Raw genomic sequence first — 13,474 nt, 5'->3', positions numbered from 1 at the left:
CTTTTACCACAAACAGGAGTAAGGGTACCCCCTCTAAACTTTTTAAAGGCCATAGCGTCATTAGAGTTTTACTGAAAATGATTTGTAAAAAAGGCAGTTTTTGAGGTTCAAAAACGCTCGCCCACTTACACAGCGATCCACCGGTCCTCCCCCACAAAATTAATGGGCAAGTATACACCATTGTAGGCTACATAATTTTATCAAACCTCGAATGAGTCAACTTATTTAAATGAAGCTCTGAAATAAATCTCTATATTAACCATTTATCTTTAGGGAGGAATGCGCCACCGTGCGGAAAATAAACGCCACTTTACTGTGACACAGTCTTCTTTGCAACTTAACTAGGGAACTTTAACTTCCTTTCAAATGGGCCTCTTCCTGACTTTCTATGACCATTGGTTCTGTACGATCTACCCTGTAAAAAAAAAAAAAAAAAAAAAAAAAAAAAAAAACGCATCTCTGATATTTCGCTTCAGAAAAATACAAAATCTACCGTTTTGAAGATAGGGGCTTAAAACCTTGACAGCAGAATACCGGTACTCTAAATATTCTATCAAATATTTTATCAAGGTCCCTTACCCTTCTGTGTGTTTTCCTCCTTTTCCAAAATAAAACATTTTTTTTCAGGCACGTAACTTTTGAATAAGTACCATTTAGCTTAATGAATTTTTTTTATATTTGGAATCACCATAAACATTTTATGTTGATGATGAAAAGAAAACAACCTTTTACTGGAACAAATTTTCTTGAAAATAACAGGCAAAAGAGTTACCTGAACATTATTCGAAAAATAAAAATAAATACAAGATCCTGAACTTGCATTTAAAATCTATTTAAATGTTACTCTTGCCTTGCATAATCAAACTCCTACCTTCCTTCATTTGAACTAGCCTTCTTCAGGGTGATGCCTTATTCGTGTTGCAGATAAATGTTATCTTTTGCAGCATGAAATATTTTAATGTATTTTTATTCTAAAATACATAAATTTTTAAAAAAATATGTTAATGCAGGCTATATATTGTTTTAGAAACTCCTTTATTTAGAGCCTTAGTCTCTTTTTATTTTAGGATCTTTTAGCCTGAGTTGCTTCTTAATTACTGTTCGTTATGACAAACTATTTGATGAGGTTAAGATTTGATTAAGGCTCAGTCCATACTTTTATATTTGTTTATGGTTTTTAGTTCAGTGTTATATCAAAGAGTTTTGATTGAGTTTGATTTTATTCCTTCGTTTTTGTCTTTGTAATATATTTTGGCTATGATGGCTATTAATCATAAATCCTAAATAATCGCTAATGTTGCATTTAGTTCACTATCTTTAGAAGATTCCTCATGACAACAAACTAAAAAAGGAAAAAAAACGAATCTTTTCCCAACTTAGAGAAATTCTGGACAAATTTTTATTTTTCGTGTAGACCGGAAAATTCTTTGTTCTTTTTAGGCCTGGAGGGTTGAAGTCTGAATAAAGAACAGATATTTGTTCGTGATGGTGACTTGAAAGGATGAAAATATGTTAGGCTTAACACTTTGGATAGATATGAGAAAAAAAAATGGATTTGTGTATCTCTGAATGTATGTAGAGATAACAAAAAGAGAGCATAAAATGGACGGAAACCCTTCTATCCTAGGATTTACATCAATATTTCTTATTCCTCTTTATTAGTTCATTATATTACACTTTACATTATATTACACTTGTATAACAATATTAGTTAATATAGTATTATTTCTCTTCATTACTCAATTCCTCTTTATTAGTTCACACAATTTTGTAATGAATTATGTGGTATTTTGAGTTTTTAGCTAATACCTTTGCTTATGATTGTTTTAGCGTTTCCGATTTTGAATTTACTCCCGAATTGGCCTTATTCGATCTTGTGCAAATCAAACTCTTTCACGGATGGGTCATTGACCGAGAACGATTAGAAGAAGTGAAAGCCGTGGGCAATAGGTCATACAATCAACTAGTGGAAATGATCATTTCGTCGAAGTGGGTTATGGGCAGAACGTGCGCCCTTAAGCAGGATTGTCTCAATGGTAATGTTTTAAATGTAAAGCCCATTGGTTTAGCCCCAAAGCCCTTAATTGGTGTTGTTGCTTGTCTTAATGGGTAAATTGCTAAAAATAACCCTTCATTTTTGGGCAAATCGTGTAAATAAGAGGACAAGGGCGTATCCAGGATTTTTGTTCGGGGTGGGGTAAACAAAAAAAAAAAAAAAACACTACAAAACGCATAGAAAATTTGGCACTTTACCATTGTATGGGCACTTCTAAAAAGTCAAGTTTTGTTAATGCTAATGAAATAAAATAAAATGGGATGAATATATAATAGTTTATAAACAAATTTGGGCTCTATATTTAAACATTAGTGGGGTGGGGGGTAAAGCATTGCATATATTAAATACGTAACCCAACCTGACCTAACCTAGGTACCTTTTTCTTCCCCTAAACCCCAAAAAATAACAGTTTTTATATTGTAAATTCAATGAGAAACCACGCTCTTCAATCAATTTAGATAACAATTATCCGCTTTACGGAGTCTCCATCACTGCATTCATTCGACTGTCTATAGCCGAGGTGCCCATATAATGGGAAAGTACCGAAAATTTTTATATGTATTCTTGTTACTTTTTTACGAGTCAGGACGAAAATTTCGCGGGAGGGGGGAGTTCAAACTCGGTAAGACCCTCTCCCCTGGATAAGGCCTTGCAAGCGGAACTGGTAAGAAGGCTTATAAAGTAGAAGAAAGCGGGCGAGGTCATTCATAATTGTCTTGTACATGAATAAGACGCCCCAAGATCTATTCGCTGCAATGTACATTAAGGTCCCTGGGATCTGGAATCCTTCTTGCCCGCTTAAGAAGGAGCTTACATTACACCTTAATTACACCAATTAAGGAGTAGTTTAAAAAAATAAGCTATTAAAGCAAAGAAAACAAAGATACACATTGATGCTCAATTAAGTGTTGTGAGCTTTGATATACAATAGTATAAGCTGAACTTCTATTATAAATTGTGTTCACTAATATGTCCCATTAAGGATGGTTCTGGCTTGTAATATATGTCTAGGGTAAATGGAAACGGATCGGGGGCATCAATAGAAAATTGACCTGTTTCTTAAAACGAAGATGTCACCATGAATGACCTGGGATTCCAAAAATTAGGGTAACAGAACCGAGCAACCCACCCCAGTTTAAGCGTTCATCTGTTTCTTCTATTAGTAGAGAAGAAATTTAATTAGATTTGTCACACTTTTTGAGCTTAAAAGAACAGCGCAAAGGCTCAAAAGGTGCGTTTTGGGGCTTATAGTAAGATGCTATTTGGGACACATTTCTGTATATATATCAAACCTTTGACAGATCAAATTCAGTTGTTGGGCGAAAATTTTCTCCCCGTGGGATTTTAAAAATGACCATATTCACTGATATAGAGAGAAAGATCGAAATTTGTTCAACACAGTGACATAAGATACATAACAAGTTCTACATGTTGCGAACAGTCACTCTGTCCCTAGAGATTCGAATGAGGTCTGTCTTAGGGTCTAATCTTGTGGTCCCAACCAATTTTGGGCCGTGCCCCTCCTATGCATTTCTAAAATTCTGGTGTCCCCCTTTGGATATTTAAATTTTGTTATTGAACATTGTACGTGTATTCATCTGAAGAAACTTAAAAGACTATTAACTTGGTATTTTTTGGGGGTTCTCCTCTAGGCATATTTTATACTTTTGAACAACATTGTCTGAATGCAATAACTTTTATACAATGTATGACGTCGTTGCCATTATCTATTTATTTATCTATTTATTTATTTATTTTGTCTATTTATCTATTTATTTATTTATCTATTTATATATATGTCTATTTATCTATTTATTATCTATTATTTATCTATTTTGCTCTTTAAATGCATTTGAATTTTTTTAAATGACTTGAATTTTTTTTTTTTTTTTTTTTTTTTTTACTAAGACCCTAAAGTATAGCTAGCCGAAGGGTGCACGTTCTGCCCATGACCCACGAAAATATTGCCAGGCCCAATCGGTGGGGCTTGCGCCATACGTTGAGAATCACTGATCTAATCTCATTATAATTATTATTTTTATGCATAACTTCCGTTACTATATTTATTTATAATAAACTTATTAAATAGAAAAAAAATGCTCGTGTCATTTTTGATTGTCCACGTTTAATAACTGGACAATAATTCCCATACATAATAAAACTAAGTCCTTCAATTAGAAGTAGAAACTCAGATAATTGCTCAATGTGTTAGATATCAACGGGTAAATATAACCTACATTTTGATACTGCATACCGAAAGGAAAGAATAGATGGCCTTGACCAATAAAAATGTGTTTGGACGTTCCGCGCATGTCTAGCCAAATAATTATGGACCTGATTTCCTGGCTGAAATATAATATTAACGCATGGTTCTAAACAACTATTCATTATCTGATGGAATACTTTTATTTTACTGTAATAGCTTTGTATTGTGATAATGTCAATCAGACTGTAAGAAGCTATTTTGGGGAAGGAGACGCCAAAAATTGACAGATCATATCGAAAGGTTTACGCAGGGAAATATTATTGATTATTGGAATTATTATTATTATTATAAAGATTAAATAGTTATTTTTAAATATTACTAAATATTTTATTTGTTGATTAATTAATTATTCACTAATCAAGTAATTATTTTTACATTAAATGAAATGTATTGCTATAAAAATGAATATAATTGGGAAAACACTTCATTAATTAAATTATTATGGTTATTATTATAAAAATTAAATATTTATTTTAAAATATTATAGATTAATTTAGAATTTGTAAGATAGGCTCCAAAGGTTCTCTTCTCCTTGTGCCTGAGCATGGCTACATAACGTGATTTATTATTAAGTTGTTTTATGCTCTTATCATGGTTAGATGCCATTTGATACCACGTTTACATGTATATCTCTTAAACTTGCGGCAATTCAATAATAACGAAGCTATCAAGCTTTTGGGTGAAGTTTGCTCTCCATGGACAGCGCCACATTAAAGTGGCCAAACTCACCAGTATGTATTATAAGGATAATCAAAGAGTGTGGGTAATTAAAAGAAAGAAAACTGGTACTAGTATCCACAGAAAAAAAAACTATCAACGCCATCTAGCATATTGGGACACTTCGCATTTCTTCAAGCTCTTTAATCATTTTTCTTTAATGAACTGAGATTAGATACTTATTACCAGGGGCGTCCCGAACGGAGTGGCGCGGAGGGCCCCCCAGCTTTTTTGGCATTCGGTAAAATTTTCGCCTTCGTCGAAAATTTCGGCAGAAATTTTGCAAAATCGGCCGAAATTTAGCAAAATTCTTGATTTTTGCAGAAGATTTGGCATAAATCAGGTAGCGTTTCGCTAAAATTTACGAAGATCGCCTCCCAATAAAATTAGTCTGTCTCAGGACGTCCCTGCTTAGTACTACCCTAATTTTCCACGCGCCAGTTTCCACTACCATAAGTTACATGCTCTTTGGAAATAATATCAATACAGTGTGCATGGTTTTCAAACTATAAATTGTTTTAGGTGGTCAAATATAATATTAAAAACTTAATAAAAAAGGTTGAATTCCTGTGGGTGTAAATGTGTGCATAGGAATGCGTGTGTTGTACATGGACACCATAGCGCATGTTAATTAGCTGTAGGTGACCCGACGAAAAATGTTCCATTGACGATTTCTAAGGGATCGTTGCGTAAGGCTTATAAACCATCTGTCAGATAACAGCTGTTACTACTTGGAGTTTTCTACTGTTTAGAAAGCCAAAATTATATTAGTGAGTCTTCAATCTACGTCTAAGATAACAGGAATAGATTAAAAACATTTGACAAGCAAATTACTGATTTCTAAGATCCCTTAGAAATCAGAAGATTAAAACAATTAAAAATTAAAAGTTCTTGTTAGACCACTTTGACAACCGATGTGAGTAATAATAGTTATTCTTGTTGAGAGGTTAGGAAGGGGATTCACTTCCGTATTCATATTGTGTATTACTAGTGCAATATTCATATCCTTAAAGTGCCAGTAATATGGGGAGAGGGGGGCTAAAATGCTGTTGTTGTATTTTAAAAGTACCCTCTTTTTCTTAATTTACGGTACGTTAGAATTTTTTATACTCACGGTCTTCAACCGGGAGGAGAGAGCGGACGAAAAACTTTCTCTATCGCTGTAGGTATCCTTGTAAAAGACCAAATACTTTTAAAGAGTAACAAATTGTAAGAAATCCATCCAATGACACTAAAGTACAAAGGAAGCCAATCTGTTATTTATTTATTCATTTTTTTTTTATTTTTTTTTACTATATTTTTCACCAGAATCTCTCCCGAGACTCGAAAAAGACCTTTTCGAGTTGACACGCTTATTTCCAGAATTGTCAGTTTACGAACTAATTTCAAATTTCGACTTATATTAATATTTCATAACCTATTCATCTCCAGTACCCATAAGGGAAGGGGCTAGCCTAAAGATCTGTTATCTGAACCTGTATCACTTGCACAATCATTTTGTAAAAAGTCTCAGATGTGTCCTTTCTTTGGAAAAAAATAGCTTGAGGGACGCGCACCTTAGAAAAACTTAGTTGGAATACAGCTCATTGATTTTTTTTCCCGTTTTTTCTTCAAGTAATTAATCATGTTATTTGTTATAGTTCTGTAGTTTTTCCGAATTCCGAAGTTTGCAAAAAAAGGCCAAAAAACATTAGTGCTAGATGGCGTTGGAGATTCTTTCGACTCTAGTGCCAGTCTCCACTCTTATAAGATTAGTTACCCATATTCTATGAAAAAGAAAAAAAAAATGAATAAAAATGGAAGAAAGAAAAGAAGGAAAATTCTTGTTAGGAAAAGTCCGTTGAAACTAAATCTAAGCTTCCTTCACTGTTATAATCATGAACCGTGTGACCTGACTGTTGACATACGAGAACATAAATTATGTTTATGATTCATTTTATCTCTTTACCTTGAAGCAGCATTTGCTACTTTGAATTTTGATGTTGCTGGGTTGTTTTTATTTCTTGGTCCTTGTTTTACTTACCACGAACTGTTTGATTATATGGGATGATTTTGGGATTGATTCGCCATCAAGTTCCGCACAAAAAAGGAGCGTTTTTTTCTTGTCGGAGTGAGGATTTGTGCGTGTTGATAAATGAAGTGAATTGTTGGTAAGACGGGTTGTTAGGACCAGGAGAGAAAAAATTCTTAATTTGTTTTTCTCATTTGACGTTATTATGCATGTTTAAGGGATATAACCCGAATAAACGAAATCTTAAGGAGGGTTATTTTTTTTTTTAATAAAAAATGGTTTAATAAAAAAAATCTTTTTTTTAATCAAAAAATCTTTTTTTTGAAAAAATCTGAATGTAGGTAGCCTAGGCTTTGACGAAAGTAAGAGAAGGTCTACTCGACTTGAATCTTTTTGTTTTTTGTGTCCTTTGGAAAGGTGTCACGTTGTAACTAGTACTAAAATTTGAAGGTCAAAGTTTAACGTTGCTGTATTGATCGAGAAAATAACTGCTTAACTAGATGCATGAAATGCTCCGAGGACCTGACCTGCATAAAATGATATTTGTTTTTTGCATCATGCGAATACTAAAAGTGTTTTCTTGATTTATGCATTTCTATATAATTTGAACTTCTCAAAAGTTCTTAAGAGCTTGTTGCCCATAAGCGGGATATCTTCTTGTCTACATGCTGAAACCCTGCTACACACCTAAGCAAGGCCGTACCCAGAGGGAGGGTTAAGGGAGTTTGACCCCCCCCCCCCCTGACATGTTTTTCTGACTCGTAAAAACGTAACAAAAATGGATATAAACAAATTTTGTATGCGTTTTTTGAGGGTTTTATGTGTAAATTCCCCCCTCCCAAATTTTTTTTTTGTAAAACTCCCTCCGAAAAAAAAATCCTGGGTACGGCCTTGCACATAAGGATTGCAATTAGATACATAGATTGGCTTGAAGGGGCCCAGGACCCCTTCTGCAGTACTTCAAGAACTTCATCTTGCATAGACGTATTTTTGTACAGTGTTGAATTAAAAAAAAACAATTATTTCTGTTTTTATTAGATGCCTACTCGAGTTTGACTTTTATGTTTTATGATATATTTTTGAGAGTTGTCTATTAGCATTGGTTTGAAAATATAGAAGTGAAGATATGAAATTTGTCTTTATTAGTTTTAAAACTGACAGCTTAATTAAACGCATGGCGCACATTGAAAAGTTATGAAATTGAACATGATTTATTATCTTTTTTTTCTTGTCGGAAGAAAAGCAAAGACTTATACTCCTCTGTGCCCAAACATACTGGAACCACTTCATTTAGTACTTTTCATTAACACCACTTAATAAAGCTTGTCCTTGTAGAAAATATATATGAATTCCACACTAGCTACTGACACTTGGCTTTCAAACAGTTCGTGGTTACGAACTGTAAGTATGGAGCGACCTGGCTCAATAGAAACCGAAACTATAAAAAAACGGAATTTTGATACCAATAGATACATCAAAAGAATCAGATTTCAATGCTGATTTTAAATATATAAGTTTCTGCAAGTTTAGTCTTACCCATCAAAAGAACGCGCCTGAGAAAATTTGCCTTATTTCCGAAAAAGGGGGAATACCCCCTAAAAGTCATATAATCTTAATGAAAATCACACCATCAGATTCAGCATATCAGAAAACTCTATTGCTTGGGTTTTAAGCTCCAATCTGCAAAAATGTGGAATTTTTGTGACTTTTGCCAGAAGAAATATCACAGATGCGTGTTTATTTTTTTTTTATTATTATTATTTTTTTTTTCAGGGGGATCGTGTCAGGGGTGATTTTTTGGGGGGGGGTTGCGTGGGAGGTTCTTTCCATGGAGGAAAGGGACATTGTTATGAAGGGGGCATCGGATTTCCAAGCATTATTTAAAAAAACGATCAGAAATTAAATTAAATAAAACAAGTTTTTCAACTGAAAGTAAGGAGCAACATCAAACCTTAAAGTGAACAGAAATTATTACGTATATGATTGGGTTCATCCCCTAGTCAATACCTTGCTCTTTACGCTACAGTTTTTTTAGTCATTTCATAAGAGCTATTTATTCTAATTAACAGCCTTTTTGACTACGGGGTCATTCTTAAAGAATTTGGACAAAATTCAAACTTTAGCGTAAAGAGCGAGGTATTGACTGGGGGGTGAACACCCTAATATACATAATAAAAATATACAAATATAGAAGTTCGTTACATAAGTTAATTCGTAAGTGACGTATATTTATTACTAATAAAAATGTTCGTAAATAAAATTAAACAACTTTCGAGAAAGCCATTTAAGCAAAAAAGTAAAATTAATATGCAAATTTCGTTTTAATTATTCATGTACGGTGAGCCAAAATAATAATCTGCATTAATTTGAAAACGTTCAGAAAGGGCTGTTCCCTCCTCAACTCCTTGCTATTTACGCTAAAGTTTGACTCTTTCTCACAACTGTATTTTTTAAACCAATAAAAAACTTCAGCGTAAAGAGCAAGGTGTTGAGGAGGGTACAGCCCCTTTCATATACGGAATAATTTCTGTTCGTTTTAAGTTTTAATGTCGCTTCTTACTTTCAGTTAAAAAAACTTTTTTTTTTATTTAATATAACTGAAGATCTGACCTAAGGAACCCAAGAACTAATGGGGTCAAAACAAATAGCCCTAATTTTGAGACACAATATCACTAAGATGTTTCGTCTGAGAATAATATCTCGGACAATGTAGCAGCAAGTGGTGAAACCGTTTCGAGCTGTTTGAAAATTTTTCATGATCATAAATGCTTCATTGATTTTTATGCATTTGAATAAAGTGCCACTAAGGCATAAACATTGGACCAAGAAAGTCACAAGCCAGTCAATACGAGGTGCGACTAGAAAACCACTTGCGATCAACGTCGTATGAGTGATCATCTTATGATCATTTGTCATGATCATAAATGCTTCATTGACAGTTTTTATGCATTTGAATAAAGTGCCACTAAGGCATAAACATTGGACCAAGAAAGTTACAAGCCAGTCAATACGATATGCGACTAGACAACCACTTGTGATCAACGTCATCTGAGAGCGTAGATGGAGATGTTTAGGACATGTCCTACGAATGGATGGCCAGTCACTTTTGAATGCTATCCTTAACTGGCAACGAACAGGCACCCATCGTAGGGGGAAGACCCAGGAATCTACTGCATAACTACCAGAGTGACGTACACAGCCTTAACACTTTTATCGAACCCGAGTGGGAGGTGGAGGTAGGTGCGGTAAACCCACGCGTTGATTGGAGATTTTTCCTTGGCGCCCTGGATGCCTCCGGTGGCACAGATGGAACTAAGTTAAGGAATAAACAAATCTATTAGATAACCCAATTCCGCCCTCACTTCGTCCTCAAGTTTTAGCGTTTATCATTATACGTCTCCTTAATGCATCTGGCCTAAAACCATCATTTCCTGGGTGGCCAAGGTGGCCAATAGTATCGCAGTACTATTAGCTTTCTTTTTGCATACCACACCTATATGTGATGGGATCCAAGCTACCCTTATATTCAGCTTTGGTGAGCTACAGATTATCTACAGCGGCTTTCTAGTGTCACCATCCTGAAGTTTTGTGTATGCTGTTTTGATGAGAACATTAATAATTTATAGCATTCTTTTATTATAGCTGAAATAGCGGAAGCTTTTCTTGAGCAAACTGCCACTCAACTTACTTATCAAGGCTTGGTCGATCTAACCTTCACAGTTCAAGATGATGAGTTGGCTGTTTTCTTCAGGAACAATCACTTCAGCACCATCTATAAAACTAACGTAAGTAGTGTTTTAATTATCTTGTTTTTATTTATTCTTTTTTAATTGCAGCACACTATGAATTTTGAAGTGTTTGAATAATATGTTTAGTCCGGTTGTGTCAAATAGTGATGTTGGTGGGAGACTGAAAAAAAAACAACTCCAGTCTTTTTGAATTGCTGTTGTTAAAACCACAAAATATGATTCGAGGACGTACTCGAAGGGACTTCAGGATGTTTTTGAAATATTGCGATTTTTGTTTCTTTTCTCATTTTTCAGTGGTCTTTATGTTACAGGAAAAAATCTTGTCCCTAACAAAAGATTATATGAGAATTCTTTTTAAGCAAGAATCGTTTCGTAGTGGGGTAAGAAGGACTTAAATAATGGACCTAGGTTGGGGGTTATAGTCTGGGTGTCGTTTATAGTCTGCTGTCGTTTGGAGCGGGGGTCAATGGTGTGACTGTAAGGTCTAAGGCGACCCAGCTCTAAATGGTTACTGGAGAAATCTGGGGGAAAACACGGGAATCGTCGGCTGATTTGCCACCAGCTACGCATTGCAGTCCCAGCCAAAGGCAACGAATCAGGAGATCGATAGCTGCGCAACGCAGAGCATTGGCAGAGCATGAGCATGTGATTGTTTTTTCTTTTTTTATAGTAGTTAATATTACAAACTGAGTGTTAACATTTTTACTTTTATACTCGGCCAACATTAGCATTGGTCAACTCGTAACACCAGCTTTTCCACTCCATCATCGAAGAACTGTATCGATGACATGTTGAAAGAAATCATCTCTAACTAGTTTTAGGTCGCGCTATTTTATTTATTTATTATTTATTTTAATCCCACCTCCTCTCCTCTCGGTGACCTTCAAATTTTCTTTAAAAATATCTCATAATTTATCTAATGTCACCTACTCATTTCTTAATAAATGAGCCTTCCAAAATATACCGGGGTATAAAAATAGAGGTATACCACACTTCAAATTTCTTATACCTTTTAGGTTCATCCGATATCTAAGGCTGCCCTTCCCCCTTAGGGCACCCCTTCCATCGTGAGCTTAAATTACACTTTTCATATCCTTTTTCATCAACCTCTATTTCCCCCAATATATAAATCACTTTTACCCCCGTCCCCCAAAATAAGAATAAAAAAAATAAAAAATAAATAAATAAGAAAGTAAGAAAGAAATGAAATACTCAACCTTTACAAATAAATACCAATAGGTAGAATCTTTCATTATGTTCATATATGCTTATATAAATATAATGAGGCCTTATAAAATATATGTGCTATTTTATTAGATTATAATTGTCCTTTTTAATTTTCTCAATAAAAATACTAAAAATGCACTTTTTCCATAAAATTTCCTCCTTAAAAGATATTTTAAAAAATAACTTTTCTCAAAAAAAAATCTAGGAATGGGGGGGGGGGGACATGGATCAAAAAGCTCAAAGACTACCAAATATGCATAGCATGGACCAAAAAGCTCAAAGGCTTTAAAATATAATTTAGGATCAAGAATATTTAATAATAGAAGTTTCCGATAGTTTTAATCCAACCAAAAATATGATATTATGAAATATGACTTTGATGGTGGGATCCAAAGGCTGGTGATACAAAAAAAGTTGGTTCCCTAGAAGAAAACTCCTCCTGCGAATCCTTACAAACTGTTTTCATTTCCGTATGTATACTTACTTCACAGGAGGTGGGGAACCTTGGCCATGATAGTGATGAGAAATCTCAAAAAATACAAAATATAATTTATGGCCAAAAATTTCTAATAATAGACGTTTCTAATATTTCTTAATGCAATCAAAAATTTAACATCTACGAGTATATGAGCCTAGTCGAATTGTGAACCCAAACGAACAGCGAAATATATAGTTTATTTCAGCTCTGATGCAAGCAGGTGCGCCAATTTGGGGTGGGGGGAAATTGCCCCCCCCCCTCCCAGACTTTGAAAAATAAATTCCAATTTCTATTTCATAGCTATTTTCTATTTTAGCTCTGTGCTATATTAAAGCAGCGGGACTGGTTAACTGGTCGTTTTTATTTTTCAACCCTGTGCTGCATTTTTCCACAGCTTTTAAATAGTACTGTACTCCTAAAACTTCTAAAAATGTTGTCAGATCTAAACACAAAGCACACCATTAGAACCGCCTTGTCCAAAAACCTTGTAAAGGAAACTTACAGTCCCTTGACTTGAACAACAAGGAAAATCCATTGGCTTGAAAAATAAGGAAAGTAGCTGAAACCACGATATTCTGCATCGAAAGTATCTTTTTTTTTGTGGCTAGCTGGACACTGGAACATCATAGAGAGCATGGCTCATTTTAAAGGAAATTGCTACATATAGTGTCTGTAATTAAAACAAAAAAAAATCGAAATAATTTTAATCATTGTTGTAGGGGTAGCTGCAACCTAGTAAATTGTGTTTCTGCTTTAGCTGCTAATTAAGATCTATGGTTACCCTCTGTTTTGTGTATATTTGCTCAATGTTTTTTGTTTTATTTATGTTAATTTAAAAAAATCTTTCCCCCCCCTCCCTACATTTTCGTGAACCGGTGCCAATGGATGTAAGAAATAGCTGCTTCTATAACCAACTGATATGGAATAGTGGAATAATAAAGGACCAGTATACACAAAAGGTATAAATGAA

The 13,474-nt window shown here is 34.3% G+C and overlaps 1 protein-coding gene across 4 annotated transcripts in view; it reads left to right on the top strand.

Annotated features, from left to right (window-relative positions):
- LOC148942556 (uncharacterized) overlaps positions 1 to 13,474 on the top strand; it is a 104,969-nt gene that overhangs the window by 57,113 nt on the left and 34,382 nt on the right. For all 4 annotated transcript variants that reach the window (XM_089102629.1, XM_089102631.1, XM_089102627.1 and 1 more), the window contains exons 4-5: positions 1,831 to 2,036; positions 10,693 to 10,835. In XM_089102629.1, coding sequence (XP_088958755.1) covers positions 1,831 to 2,036; positions 10,693 to 10,835 — 349 coding nt within the window. The remainder of the gene's footprint in view (positions 1 to 1,830; positions 2,037 to 10,692; positions 10,836 to 13,474) is intronic.

The sequence above is a fragment of the Artemia sp. Qi Xiang Cuo genome, chromosome 16 (assembly GCF_049724085.1).
Source record: "Artemia sp. Qi Xiang Cuo chromosome 16, ASM4972408v1, whole genome shotgun sequence".
Taxonomy (NCBI): Eukaryota; Metazoa; Arthropoda; class Branchiopoda; order Anostraca; family Artemiidae; genus Artemia; species Artemia sp. Qi Xiang Cuo.
The sequence above is the reverse complement of the archived record's forward strand: the minus strand, read 5'-3'. Positions and strand labels throughout refer to the sequence as shown.